The sequence below is a fragment of the Chrysemys picta genome, chromosome 1, assembly GCF_011386835.1.
Source record: "Chrysemys picta bellii isolate R12L10 chromosome 1, ASM1138683v2, whole genome shotgun sequence".
In the NCBI taxonomy this organism is placed as follows: domain Eukaryota; kingdom Metazoa; phylum Chordata; order Testudines; family Emydidae; genus Chrysemys; species Chrysemys picta.
Genome location: NC_088791.1, coordinates 328679739 through 328695156, shown reverse-complemented (window position 1 = coordinate 328695156; position 15418 = coordinate 328679739). Strand labels below are relative to the sequence as shown.

The 15418-nt window shown below is 41.5% G+C and overlaps 1 protein-coding gene across 11 annotated transcripts in view; it reads left to right on the top strand.

Moving 5' to 3' along the window:
* Positions 1-15418, top strand: part of FAT3 (FAT atypical cadherin 3) — a 566930-nt gene that overhangs the window by 418649 nt on the left and 132863 nt on the right. For 9 of the 11 annotated variants that reach the window (XM_008171837.4, XM_042856002.2, XM_008171839.4 and 6 more), the window contains exons 5-8: positions 2067-2381; positions 7492-7702; positions 8115-8183; positions 14947-15086. In XM_008171837.4, coding sequence (XP_008170059.2) covers positions 2067-2381; positions 7492-7702; positions 8115-8183; positions 14947-15086 — 735 coding nt within the window. The remainder of the gene's footprint in view (positions 1-2066; positions 2382-7491; positions 7703-8114; positions 8184-14946; positions 15087-15418) is intronic. The other 2 variants (XM_005304056.5, XM_005304053.5) reach the window with 1 other exon arrangement.

Genomic DNA, 15418 nt, shown 5'->3' with positions numbered 1-15418 from the left:
GATGGCAGATTTTTTTCTTACTTTTTTATGCTAGTGATAAATTGGGGGTATTGCTTTTTGTTTACAAATGATCTAGCATTCATGGGTTTATTGAGTGAAGCAACTGCTACTTCCAGAGGTGTTAACTTCACAATATGAGAGAGGCAGATCAGTTACCACTCATGCAGCCTTTTAAAAATGATAAATAATATTTTTTAAAGTGCAGTGACGAGGAACTGTTTGGTTGAACTCATCGGCAATGCGAAATGAGTCTTTCACCTTGGGTGACCAGATGTCCCGATTTTATAGGGACAGTCCCGATTTTTGGGTCTTTTTCTTATATAGGCTCCTATTACCCTCCACCCCCATCCCGATTTTTCACACTTGCTGTCTGGTCACCCTACTGTCACCTCTAGATTGCTGGTTGCTCCAGTAGTGACTGACAGATGGTGGTTTAGTGGCTTGTGAGAAATACAATGATGGTCTCAGTCCAGTTCTCAGCAGACAAGTGTGAACATCACGACACTGCAATCCCAACCGGTATTAATTGGCACCCAGGTTGACAGTCTCTGAAGAGAGATGCCCAAGGTTGATACACTCCCAGAGCAGGTCCCTCTCCCCAGATAAGTGATTGGATGATGTGGGCAATCTTTTATTGCCGATGTGTGCTGCCATAACAGTTGTTGTCTGTAAAGAGAGGGTTTGAGTCTCCACAGCTGTCAGCCCAGCACTTTCCATGGTTTCAGTTTTAAAAAGTGTGGTTAAAAACAGGCCGGGGGAAAAAAACAGCTTGCCTCCTTCCTAAAAAATGCTGTGCTTCTGCTGCTGATTCCAAGACCACTTCAGTGTTTACTCTAAATCTAGGTTTCTAATTGCAGGGGGTGAACAATGTCAGGGGATAAGATTTCCAGAACAATTTTGCTTTCTTTGAGGACTGGGAGATGGGACTTCGTTTTGTAAGGAGAAAAAAGGAGACATTTAGACAAAAATAACCCATTGAGCAGTTAACCAGCAGAGCCATTGCTGTCAATGGTCGGCACAGACAGACTAGAAAGTATGTAATATCTTGGCTGACCACCATCAAAAATTGCTAGTGTGGGAATTGGCATGTTAGCAAATTTAATTGAAAGCAAATCCAAGCTTCTTTCATGCAAGAAGTCTCTTTCTGCCTTATTACTTAACTTGTTAAAATTGTACTTGAAAGATAGGGGGAAAGCTTGAAATGTATATTGATTGATTTTAAAAAAAAATTAGTATTACTGAGTCTCTCGACTTTTTGCTGATCTTGGATCATTTCATTTTCACAGTATTTCATAATTAAAAATTATTAGTAATTCTGTTTTAAGTCTCTGCCAACTTCCTAATTAACTCTTCTTTCCCTCAGATTGCAGTGCTTATTTATTACTGTCAGCTCACTGTATAGTTTACACAATGCACCAGGAATTTTTACTAAGAATGTCTCTGGTTTTGTTCTGTTGATATATGTATCTCTGTTTCCACTGCAGCCATACGAATCATGGGATTAATGAGCTGTCAGATTCTGGGTAATGAATGAAAAAATTACAGAGATCTTTTCAGAATTTAAGAAGAAATGTGTTAAATTTGTCATCAGTGCTATAAAGAAATCACATCTCTTCCATGTATGAATCAGGAAACTTCTTAAAAAAATAAATAAAAATTGCAGTGGTGCAAAGGCCCCACGTGATCCCCTGGTGAGCAAGTGGTTATTTCCAATTCTGTTTCCATCTCTTTTGGCATCGCTGCTCAGGGGCTGTTTGAGAGAGAGAGAGAGAGAGAGAGAGAGATGCAGGCAGGAGAATGTGTTTTGGAAAAAGTAATGGATTTCTACACCTGGGGCTCTAGGTTCTGAGTTAAACCCGCAGCTGGACATTTTTCTGTGTTCTCTCTTTATGCCTATATGAACTCGCTGGATTTCTTGTTATAAACATTACTCCTTAAAGGGAAGACCTTGCTGACTGCCAAAGAGTTATTTTTCCATGTGGGTCATTCCACCCATTTACAAAGTTTCATTAGATTTAGATTCCATAATTCTTCTTATATATATATATAAATATATTTTGATCCAGGTGACGGTCACAGATGGAGGCATCTCTCCCAAGCAATCTACTGTTTGGGTGGTGGTTCAAGTTCTGGATGAAAATGATAACAAGCCTCAGTTTCCAGAGAAAGTCTATCAGATCAAGTTGCCCGAGAGGGACCGCAAGAAAAGAGGGGAGCCAATCTACAGAGCTTTTGCATTTGACAAAGATGAAGGACCGAATGCAGAAATTTCCTACAGCATCGTGGATGGAAATGATGATGGAAAATTTTTTATTGACCCTAAAACCGGGATGGTTTCTTCCAGAAAGCAATTCACAGCAGGGAATTATGACATCTTAACAGTAAGGCTTCATTAACCAGAATTAGCACACACCATTTGATGTTTCAAGAATATGTTTTTTAAAGTTAGTATAATGTCACATAGTTTTCCCTAATTTAGGAGTTATATGTAAAACCTTAACCTATTAAGAAATCCAGTTATCATACATAACTATAGATAAAGAAATAAGCTCTTTTTACTCAAAATGTTTTCATACTTCTCAGGTTGTTCAAAAGGTAGATCTTCAAAGCATCAGTTTGTCTTACCAATGTACAGGGAAAAAACATAGACCGAGGGCTTTTCTACGCACACAATAGTTGTACCACTTAACTATACCACTTCAGTTAAAACAATACAACCCCCTTAGTGTGGAGACAGTTATACCGGTATAAAAGTACCGTATATACTCGTTCCCAAGCCGAATATTTTTGGTAAAAAAGTGACGCATCAAAGAGCAGGGTTTGCCTTATAAACGGGTCTACACCAAAATTTGATGATTTTAAAATCTATGGAATCATTGAATTGAATATCTAATACATTGTTGTTTTGTTTACCTGGAGCGTCTATAGGCATCGAGCCCCACAGCAAACCGTGGCCCCTGGGAGCTGAGGGGCTCCGTGCCTGTGAACGCTCCAGGTAAACAAAACGTCCAGGCCCACTAGAGGCTTACCCTAACGGGCCAGGAGCCAAAGTTTGCCAACCCCTGAAATATAGGGTTGGCTTATGAAAGGGTCATATCGTGTTTGCTCTTTTTACCTAACCATCTTGGGAGGTCGGCTTATAAACGAACGGGCTAATGAACAAGTATATACGGTAATTATACTAGTATGGCTTATGGAGGCCCTCTCAGAGATCCAGAGAGGCCCGGGCCACTTCCAGCTTTGAGGCCCCCTAGCCATAATAAAAATTAAAAAATGACAATACATGAAAAACAAAATAAGGCACCAAAAAAAGAGTGAGACATAATTTGAATATTTTTTTATTTAACAAATGCTTTTCTAGCCCTTCTCTGTGCAAATGCACTAATTATTGAGGAAAAATCTATATCAAGTGTCTAAATTTGAGGCCCCCTTTGAGCTTGAGGCCCACGCCAAATGGGCCTCCTGGCCCCACCCTCTTATTGGCCCTGGGTTTTTGCTTGTAAGTGAAGGGGAATAATCTATACTGACATAAAGCACTTTTACACTGGTGTAACTTCACCCACACTAGGGGTTGCACTGCAATAACTATTTCAATAAAAAGAATCACTGCCTTAAGCACAGTAGTTATGGGGCACAAAAACTGTGTGCAGATCAGGCCTGAGAGAGACAAGAGATGTGTGGTATTTTTTGATAGAATCAAATTTAGGGGCATATGAACTCCAGAAATCTATATGTATTGGAAACACTTGTGTGATTGAAAACGATTCATGGTAGGTACTTAAACAAAGGATTATGACAGCAAAGTATTGAGTGGGCACAGGTGTCTAGTGGTGTGCCACATTGATTGATGTTTCATCCCGTCTTATTTCACATCTTCATCAGGGATCTAGGTATCAGCGTAAACAGCACAATGACCAGGTGCCTTTCAGATCTCACACTGCGAGCCAGGTCTCTCTCACTTCTTGGGAATTGGCTTTATTAATAAAATACTGTCATGTAAAGTTCAGCTCAGGTCTTCTCCCCAGGCTGAGTTCCCACTCTGATTCGTACCGCAGGACTGCTCAGGATACAGCCTTGATCCTCTCTTTCTAAAGAGTCCACCCCTCTTAAATCCAAGCAGAGTAACAAACCACCTGTTACAGTTCACCAGAATACCTTAATCTGTTTCCCAGCAAGATCAACACTGGCTGACAGGATATGGTATTTCAGGCAAATACTGCCAGCCTTTTAAAAAGTGTGTTAATCACATTAATTGATGCTATAGTCATATATATTTATAAATATCTCCTATAATGTATAGCTTGAAAACACACTAAAATAAAGGAAAACTAGCCAAACTCTCAGGATGTTGGCATAACTGACCAAAGTACCCACATGAAATTGTATTTGTAACCCCCATCCTCCCTTCTCTGACCCAGATGTTTGTTATCCCATGTCTTTTTCTACACATAGGGCTCGTCTATCTGGAGAGTTACTGTGCAGTAAGCTGCGCTGTAAATCAACAGCAACTTCGACTTGCGAAGTAACTCCCTGCTCTCCATGTGTCAGTATATAATGCCTGCATCTGTAACTTTCACTCTATGCATCTGAAGAAGTGAGGTTTTTACCCACGAAAGCTTATGCCCAAATAAATCTGTTAGTGTTTAAGGTGCCACCAGACTCCTTGTTGTTTTTGTAGATACAGACTAACATGGCTACCCCCTGATACTTGACAGCCCTATAGGCTGCTGCACACTAAGTCACCACGTGTACCCTGCTGCCTCTCACTAAAAGTTCTGCAGTATGCTTTGACCTACTGCATTCTGAAACAGCGGTAGATCGAAGTGCACTATGGAACTTTTAGTGCATGGCCACAGGTTCCATGCAGCCAATTAGCACAAAGCAGGCTAGAGTGCTGTAGATTCACACCCCAGCTTGCCATTCACTAACTCTTGGTATAGACAAGCCCCTAGATTGTAAACTATTACAGGCAAGGATCACGCTTATCAAGCACCATGCACATTGATAGTATAATACAGGGGTCGGCAACCTTTGAGAAGTGGCGTGCCAAGTCTTCAGTAATTTAAGGTTTCGCGTGCCAGTAACACATTTTACATTTACAGGGCCCCCCGACAGAACCCCAGACTAGCAGCGGGCTGAGTGGGGCCAGTGGCAGGGACCCCGGCTGGCAGGGGCCGGCGGATGGAACCCCAGACCGGCAGCAGGCTGAGCCATCCAGGCCAGCAGCGGGCTGAACGGGGCCGAGACCCTGGCTGGCAAGGGGCCGGCGGCCGGAACCCCAGGCCAGCAGCAGGCTGAGCGGGGCCGGCAGCTGGGACCCCAGACTGTCAGCGCAGGAGGCAGACAGAACCCCACACTGGTAGTACGCTGAGCCACTCAGCCCGCTGCCAGTCTGGGGTTCCGTCCGTCGGCCTGGCTCAGCCTGCTGCTGGCCCGGGGTTCCGTCCCTTCAGGCCGGCAGTGGGATGAGCAGGGCCGGGACCCCGGCTGGCAAGGGGCTGGCAGCCAGAACCCTACACCGGCAGCTGGCTGAGTGAGGCCAGCGGACGGAACCTCAGACCGGCAGCAGGCTGAGCGGCTCAGCCCGCTGACAGTCTGGAGTTCCGGCCGCCGGCTCCTGCCAGCCGGGGTCCTGGCCGTCGGCCCTGCTCAGCCCGTTGCCGGCCTAGGGTTCCGTTCACCCAGGCAGGCAGCGGGCTGAGTGGGGCCGGTGACCGGGATCCCGGCTGGCAGCAGCGTGCCGGTAAAAATCGGCTCACGTGCCGCCTTTGGCATGCAAGCCGACCCCTGGTATAATATAAATAATAAGAAGAATGAACCCTAAGTTGGGAGGAATTGTGAACACTGAGGGCAGAGAAACAACATAAATAGCTCTAGAGAAACTGAAACAAAGGAAGAAAGTAATCATTTTGGAAAATGGGTTGAAGTAATCCAAAACTTAGTACTGTAAGAGACTGAAGGATCATAGCATACTGAAAAGTTAAGGGACATTTGGGGAAGATTATTAATAATAATACCTACCTCTTATATAATGCTTCTCATCAGCAGGTCTCAAAGTGCAAAGGTAAATATCATTATCTCCATTTTACAGATGGGGAAAATGAGGCATGGAGTGATGAAGTGAGTTCCCAAAGGTCACCCAGTAGCTTAGTGGCAAAGCCAGGAATAGAACCCAGGTCAAACTTCCTGACAGTGGAAGCCTATTACATTTTAGAAAAGTCTTCTAGAGAAGATAATAGAATTGGACTAATATAACCCTACATTAGTCCAATTCTAGACCAGTATCAATAAAGCACTGGTAGACTCAGGCACCAATAACAGGTTAAAAGTGTGAATTATTTGACTAGAAACATATGACACATACTGTTAAAAAGCTGAGATTCTTATTTGTCTGTTGCTTGTAGCATATCTTTTTAGTACTGGCCTGGCAAGCAGATATAGACCTTTACATCTCATTAATGTGAATGCCATCTTGCTATTTTACCCTGTTTGAATGACAAAATATTAATGCCCAATATCTCACAAAAACTGCAGCAGATGTAAAATCAATGGAGTTAAGCTATGGGTGAAAAGAGCCTATATAGGATATTTAAGTCATCATCATCTACCATGCTGAAAACCCTCTGTATTCAATATTTGTTTTGTGAGTTCACGCATCCCTACAATACTGCTGGTGTTATTTGACAGTGCCAGTTGTAGTGGTTTGTATCCCTTCCGCATAGCAAGGATTACTTCAAACCCCTGACATAATTTTATTTTATCAAGTTCCCCTTGCTGCCTCAGAAGTGCAGAGAAGACCATAAGCAGTAACAATCCCTTTAGACTTCAATTCTATCTCAGGTATTGGGCAGGTCACATACGTTAGTTAGTTAGTTAGTTAGTTAGTTATAAAAAAAAAAAAGTAGTGCAAAATTGAGTTTTCAACTAAATGAGATTTTACCAACTGAAAAGTGTCTGGAGAAATTTTTGATTTTGGGTGAAATTAGTGGCCTTAGATACACAGGAGGTCCCTTCAGACCTTAACCCTATGAGACTATGGAAAACTTACATATTTAGGCTGAAAACTGAAATATTTTGAGCCAGATATCCTGTCACAGTTCCTCATGAAGGGCTGTAGTTCAGTTTCTTCATGTCCCCATTGTCCTCCCTGGCTGGGCCATGTCTCTCATGATTCACCATGGCCAGGGGCTTTCATGTTGCAACCTCTCCCTCACCAGAAGGAGTAACTGTTTCAGGGAGCCTGGACCGAAAGGGAGCATGAGGTCCTTAGAATACAACTCCCATGAGGCCAGCAGCATTTCCAAACCATTTTGATTTTCACTGAAAGATCAAACTTTTACATGAAAAATTTTTACAAAAATGATTTTTCATTTTTGATGAAAATTTCCACAGAAATAAACCCAACTTTACTCTGGTGGCAGGAGTATTCTCAAGATGCATTGACAGAGCAGCATGTTAAGCTACCATATGTGTTCTCTCTATGTGTAACAGATAAAAGCAGTGGACAATGGACGACCCCAGAAGTCTTCAACTGCGCGCCTCCATATTGAGTGGATTAAGAAACCCATACCCTCACCTGTATCACTGACTTTCGATGAGCCCTTCTACAACTTCACAGTCATGGAAAGTGATAGAGTGACAGAAATTGTGGGCGTGGTCTCTGTGCAACCCGCTAACATACCTTTGTGGTTTGATGTAGTCGGTAAGTTTGAACTCAGTGCCATGAATAGGTATCAAGAAAAACACCTCGGGATGTGTGGTTTTGAGAGTGAGAAAACTAACTGAATTATCACCCAAATGAAAAACATGAAATGCTGAGATGAAAATGCCTATTTTAATATAATAATAATACTACTACTCATGCTTTTGTTATGACTCCTTAGCTAAGCTGAAAAGAAAGCGCTGGATGGCTGGATTGTTTTTTTTTTCATAGTATGTTATTTACTGCAATCTTGATGTTGTCTGTCATTTAAATTCTATTGTCATACTTTGCTAATCTCATTTCTAAATGTATTTATGGTACTTAGACTTGCTGTCCCTCATTTCTCTCTTTTCTTCACCTTTTTTTCTGCATTCTGTTCTTTTTTTTCTGCTTCCGACTGCCCTGCTTCAAGGTGGCAAGCATGCTCGAGAGATGTTCTATATTCTACAGACAGCTTGTGGGCAGAACTGTTCAACAGAAGGTACCCTTAGTGCAAACACATTTGCTAAAATACAACTATCCAAGCTGCCTTTTTTTTTTCTTTTTTTACAAGTTCTTTGAAGCAAATTATATTACATCTTTCATAAGTGTCTGTGACAGAATGGACTTGATACGTTCTTTTCTATGACAGCTTTTATCGTATCCAATTATTATCCCTTCATTCACGGATTTTCACAATTTAACCAAAAAAAAATCCAATGTTTTACAGTTCAATGCTGTCCGTTTAAAACATGAAATGGAAAAAAAATAGGCGTGAGCAGCAGCAGCATGTGGGTTGCAAATGGAGCCACCAAAATGATCATCTTGAATGCAAGCTGAAAAAGAGAAATAAGTTTAGATGTGAGATTTCAAGCACAAAATTGCCTAATTTGCCTTCCATAACTTTGCTTATAAAGATGGGGAAAAGGAAAGCAAGCGTGGTTGGTAAAAGGCAGGAGAGGGCATGACAATGGTGGTATTTTAAATGCAAAGGCAAATGCAGTAGGTCCGTGGATATCAGAAAAAGAGGGAAGAAGGAGTATTGCTTAGCAGTTGGAACAGGAAACTAAGAATCAGCATTCCTGAGGTCTCTTCCCAGCTCTGCCATTGATTTATTTGTGTGGCTTTGGGCAACTCACTTAACATCTCTGTAACCTTTCTGTCCTTAACTGCCAATCTGTGCAGATCAGGAAGAGAAACTATTGTGTTTCTTCTTGTATCTGTAGCTGGGTTTCTGAGATGCCAAATATCATTAAAACTCAGCCCAATGCTGTCGTGCTCTTGGGTTCCCGTTAGCCCTTCGAGAAGAGCAAAACACATCTCCTAATGTCTTCCCTTGCGTTCTTCGATAGTTTTAGCACAGTATGAGCAGTTTATATTAGCATCATGTTTACATTCCCTTCCTCTTGCTGACCCCAACTATCCTCCCAGGGGGAGGCTCCCCCCCGCCCATTGACTTTATTGTCACTTTTTGAACTCGAACTTCTTGTTGGACTTCTCTGCCCTTCATCCCGTTTTGTCTTTTGCTCAGTGAATCCCACCACTCTCATTATAATGATTATAATGCTCTCAACTTTAAGTCTGAGAGAAGGCTGCTGCTTTCCAGCTACATTCTTACGCATCATTGTAATTATTCCTGTTCCAGCACCACCTCATAATGGTGCTCAACATGTTTGCCTCCCAAAGAGACGGCTGATGAAGAGCATGCATGGTAATTAGAGCCCGTAGTTTGTAATTCAATATAGTACTTACATCTAGAATAGCTTAAATACTTTTTAAAATTGGTTTTAGTTTATCTCCCCTCCCCCTGAAAAAAAATCCTAACATTGTCCATAAAGGCTCTATGGTTTCATACTGAAAGATGTTGAGTCAGTACCAAGAGATGTTGAGCGCCTAACTTCCATTGACTTTAATAGGAATTCTGGGCACGTGGCACTGCTCAGTACATTGCAAGGTCGATTCCCTAGTCTGCATTTGTGGCCATCTACTTTATTAGTAGTAGTAGTAGTAGTTCTACTGCAGTAGTGCCTAGTAGCACCAGACATGAACCAGGACCCCAGTGTGCTTGGTGCTGTGCAAACAAAGAACAAAAAGATGATCCCTGCCACAAAGAGCTTACAACCTAAGTATTTTATGTTTAGATTAATTTAACTGCTTCTAATCAGTGTCAGGTACTGTACGGGAAAGTCTGAGGGACTGATGGCTCAGGACAGCTGTTTGTGAGCAACAGTAAAAGAGGGCAGCAGCCTTGCCCTGATCTGAATTTTGCACTTGCATCTCCATGAACATCCCATAGTAAAGTCAACGGGAGCTCTGCATGCTTATGCAAGTGCCTGATTTAACTCAGAGTTTGGAGTTCAACCTTTACGTTTATTGGCTTCATAAAATAAATGAGAACCAGAATCTCCCAGTATAATGATTTCCCTTCATTGTTTTTTTTCCTGATATCTACTTGCCTGTTTGTTTAATTTGGAATTCACCTCCTCACATAGGAGGCTGCCTTCTATTTGGGCCTCTCTAATCAATAATGGTTGAAAAGTCAAATCCGATTTCTGTTTTCAGCATGTATTCAATATATCTGTCAGATCACACACAGCCCACAGCATTGCATTGTGAAGGCCCTGTACACAAGAGCCCATTTTCTCAGTTTTTGTTCTATTTAATCACTGTTGGATAAGAAACTCATTTTCAATGGAATAGAAGCTCCTAGACAGTTGAAATTCTTTTTTGTTCCCAAGTAAACTGAGCCCTCTCTCTGTCTCTGTCTCTTTCACCCCTTTGCACTGGTGGTGGGAGTGGTACGATAATTAGTGTGCTACTTTCGCTGCGTTAGCTGAGCTGCACGGTGCTGATTGTTGCTTATGTAGCATGTTGCACAAAACCCTTCTGACACTTTCCCAATAGATCTCTCTCCATCCCTTCCTCCTACTCCTGATGTAGGCCTTTAAAAGGACAGGCATCTTTTAAAACTAGAGCAGGACGTTCCTACCCCATTGTGCTTAAATTCCAGTAATTTCAGGATCCCTGGGTAACAATAATGTAAATTTTTTCCTGTGAAAACCACATTGCACTGATTTTCACTGAGTGCCAAAAACATGTGATTTCCCAGCCTCTTTTGAATCATGTGCTACGAGACCGGTGTACTATATTTCTTGATTTTTTCCCCCTACGCCTTACTTTTCTGCCCTGTCCTCAGCTTCTCAGGAGAATCATAGCCTTGGATTTGCTACTAACAGCTACTTTGCTGAAATTCAAAATATCTCTGCAGTGTCCTTCCCTTTCTAAGGGTATGTCTACACTACCTGCTGGATCGGCGGGCAGCAATCGATCCTGCGGGGGTCAATTTATTGCATCTAATCTAGATGCGATAAATCGATCCCCAAGCGCTGTCCCATCGACTCCTGTACTCCACCGCTGCGAGAGGCTCAGGCAGAGTCAGCTTCATGTAGCTGAAGTTGCGTAACTTAGATCGATCTTCCCTCTCCCCCCCCCGTGTAGACCAGGCCTAAGATAATGTGCTACATATGAAGTCTTGCTTTGCATGTCGGGTTACTAATATTTCTAAAATATGCCATGTTTTAACTGAATGCTGCAGTTGAATTCAGAGTTGGTACCCTGTTTTGCCAGCATATAGATTTATTTTAGATCCGCCAGAACTAGAAAGCTAAATTTCCGATCCTGACCTCTCCCTGAGTCTGAGTAATTTGGGCTGTACCTCTCTTTCTGCAGATGCCAGAGGCAGTTTAGACTCTTCCTTCGGACCCTGGAATCTGTCCATTCCCTTTCCATCGTTGTTCCTCCGGCACTGCATACAGGGCAGAGGTTCAGCTGTCCCATGTTTTTCTTTTAGAATCCTAGGTTTTATAACTCACTTTGGGGCAGGGCTACGCAAGATTTTCCCCCTCCCCACACCTTGGAACAAATATTTAATTCCACTAATTTGTAGGGAAGACAAGAGTTCTATTTCTTCTGTCTTACTTTATCCCGCCTTTCCTAGTATTGTTTCTGCATTGCTTTCTACGTCCCTAAAGTCTGACTGGGGAGAAGCAGGTTCCAGAAGTAAAACCTTTTATGATTTTGTTTCTGGGAAACACCTGTTCCCCATTCTGTCCCACTTGAGGAAATTCCTTTGGGTGCATGTATGTAGTGAATGCATTTGTACAAGCTGTTACAGTTAAGAATTTATGGATAATTTACTAATAAGGCTTCAGCATTTCAATACACTTTTGGAAACACTCACTTAGTTAGTGATTGTTTGAAGTAAAAAGCAACAGAGGGTCCTGTGGCACCTTTAAGACTAACAGAAGTATTGGGAGCATAAGCTTGTATTGGGAGCATAAGCTTTCGTGGGTAAGAACCTCACTTCTTCAGATGCAAGTCTTGCATCTGAAGAAGTGAGGTTCTTACCCACGAAAGCTTATGCTCCCAATACTTCTGTTAGTCTTAAAGGTGGCACAGGACCCTCTGTTGCTCTTTACAGATTCAGACTAACACGGCTACCCCTCTGATTGTTTGAAGTGTGGCTAAGCCCTGGAACTCTCAGACACAAGTTTGACTAGCCTCTGGTGTATGCTAGAAGAGAGGCACAACCCAAATATCTCAGGCTGAGTGAGAGGTCATTCCCCTAAATGAAATAATCAAGTGACAAATTCTCTGTTGTCTGCAGCTGGTGCTAAATACAAACTACCCATAAATATGGCCCTGAATCCCAACGGAGATTGGGTTGATAGCAAACCTCACCCTAAAATGCAGACCCAGTTCTTTGACCTAGCCTTTCCTCAGTAACACACTATTTAATACAAAACTGAACCTTGAAAAATAAACATAGCCCAGCCCCTGCTAATTGGTGGGAGGGACAGGAGAAAGAGAGAGAGGGAGAGAAATATATCGTGAATATAATTTTGGAAGGCCACATGAGAACCTACACTATTAATCCAATTGAATTAAGTTTCTTAATTTTAGGAAAGGTATTCTGGAGTTAGTCAAAGTTGTCTGTGACTCATAGAGCAGGTAGAGATAGGTGTTATTTGTGGCACAATGTTGAACAATCTGCATTGTCCTCATCCTAAACACTATACTTAGCAAGCAAGGAAAGGGCATTTAAAAACTTGCAGTGCTAATCTCTCAGTTTTAACTTCTTGAAATTTTTAAAGGCATAGTTTCCTTGGAAGTGCGTGCTGATAACATACGATTTTTGATTGCTCATTAAGATAGTTATTAAGCATTTTGTATTAAAGTCTTTAATTTTATTTCTCACGGTTATCAGTATGAAACATTCTCTTTGAAAAGTGCAGACTGTCCCAATGCTAGCTTCATTTCAGCCTAGGTTTCCTTGCAACCGTCTACAAACTCGCTTCTTCAAACGTTTTTTTTTTTCCCGGAATTGATTTTTTTTTTAATGCAGTATTTCCCAAGTAAATCAATTAAAAACATTAATTGGGAGATGACCTCTCTCTTTTTTTAGGTTAACTTAAAAATACCCCCAAACATATGATCTTATAGTTTTCAAATAACATGGTGTCTCCATAACTTTAATTAAATGTCAAGGACAATTATGCTTTCACTAGCAATTAAAAAGTGTTAAGTATATATAACCGCTGGGAACTGTAAGTGGTTTGGCTATGCAGAAACAGGGTGGGGAATGGAGAGTGCTTCTCTTCTTTGTAAATCACAGCAGACCAAATTGCAGTGTTTTAATGGAGGGCCACATTGTGCCCGCTAGGCTCAGTTCCCTGGTGGGGCAGTGCAGGAGACAGGTCCCTCTGAATCTCCCAATGTGCAGAGGGAGTTCAATGATTGCCCCATAGCATCAGAGGGTGCCCCAAACTCCCACACTGTGCAGCTAGCAGTTGCAGGTCAGGGTGAGGCCCTGCCTGCTCCCCTCCCTAGACTTTTTTGTGTATCAGGGTGTGAGAGGAAGGAGTAACGGTAACCTCCAGCCCCCCAAAAATGGTTAAGGTTTCACCAGAACAAAGCAGCCATTCAATTAAAATTACTGAGCAAAAACAAAATTAATCAATGGAATGAAATCTTTCAACTACAGACCTGATCCCTAGTGAGGCTAAGAACCTCCTGAAACATTTTAAACACCTACTGAAATAAATGGGAATCAAAGGCACACCACACCTCGCAGGATCAGGCCCTTAGAAAATATAGCTCCTGGAATGGTACTAATATTTAATTAAAATAGCGGAAGAGTTCTTTCCCCATCTAGTCTTATTCCTCCTCCCTCTCCTCATGCTCCAGAAAATCTCTGAGTTGGAATTATAATAAACTCCTCTTTATAGCTGAGTAGGGTGACCAGAAGGCAAACTTGGGAGTAATGGGCACCTGTATAAAACAAAGTCCTGAATATTGGGACTGTCCCTATAAAATCGGGACATCTGATCTCCCTGAGTTGGGGGGAAGCACAGCAGTTGTTAATGCAATCCTACTTTTTGCACAGTGACCAGTTCTAACTTATGAATTGTAGCTGTGGTAGAATATTCTTGGTAACCCTTTAATCTCTGGTTGTATATGGCTTTCCCTTATTCTTTTGTTGATTTTTTTTCTACTTTATGAGCTGCTGCAATATTTTTTGCACTGCTGTAGGTAATTTGGTTTGGCAGGACAACTGTGTATTTGGAACAATTCTGATGTAAGATGCAGAGAGAAGTTTTAGAGGTTTATTTTGATTTGGTGGGGGTTTTTTTGTTTTTTGTTTTGGTGTCTTCCCTGTCAACTCTGTTTAATTATTTCTGAGAGAGACATATTATTTGACCTCTCCTGACAAATATTTACATGCCCTTGAAATTAGCATTACATTCTTTTTTTCCAAATATGCTATAAGCCATACTCATTTTAAAAGACCAGTCTAGTCCTCACGCCCATTGACATAAAATTTGCAGAAATTGAGCCCCCTTAAAATGAATTTCTTAAACCAAAACTTATGCTTGTTCATTACAGGAATTACAAGGGCACATCTCTTGTGGGTTTATAACCCCTAAAATATTTTTATAAATGCAATTAATTATGTTTCACTTAAATATATTGTTGAAGCTTTTGTTTTCGGGGCATTTTTCTAACATCTGTTTTACAGTTCACAAAACTGTGCTTTGAAATATAAGTTATTTTAGAACAAAAAGTATCACTAAAATTCACTGGGTTATGCACAAAGAAGGCCCTAAACGTGGTTGTCAATAAACAGATACACCTACCTCTAGATACGTTTTCTATGGAAAGTTTCCAGAGATAGCTAATTGAATTGTGTTTTTGTGGACGATTAGGAGGGAATTTCGATAGTTCTTTCGATGCTGAGAAGGGCGTGGGCACTATTGTCATTGCAAAGCCCTTGGATGCAGAGCAGAGGTCAATATATAACATGACTGTGGAGGTCACCGATGGAACAAATGTTGCAACCACTCAGGTACAATATCACATTCTTTGTGTGCAAGTTTTTCATTTGTTTGTGGAATTTGTGCAATTTTATAGAATAACTGTGCCCTCCGAATTAAAAGAACATCCAATGGGAGCCAAATTAAATGATTTGGCGTTTGGTGAATATTTTGAAGCATGTTTCCACTTGCTTTGAAGAGATTTCAATGTTTAATACTTAGAAAAGTGGCATTTCTTCTTCTGGTCTTCATGTTCATGTTGAACCAAGATTCTGTCCCAGGGCTGAGGGTTTCCATATCAGATGGGAGCTAGGCACAGATGTTGACAGCACAGATTTGTATTATACAACATGGTCCAGAGAAC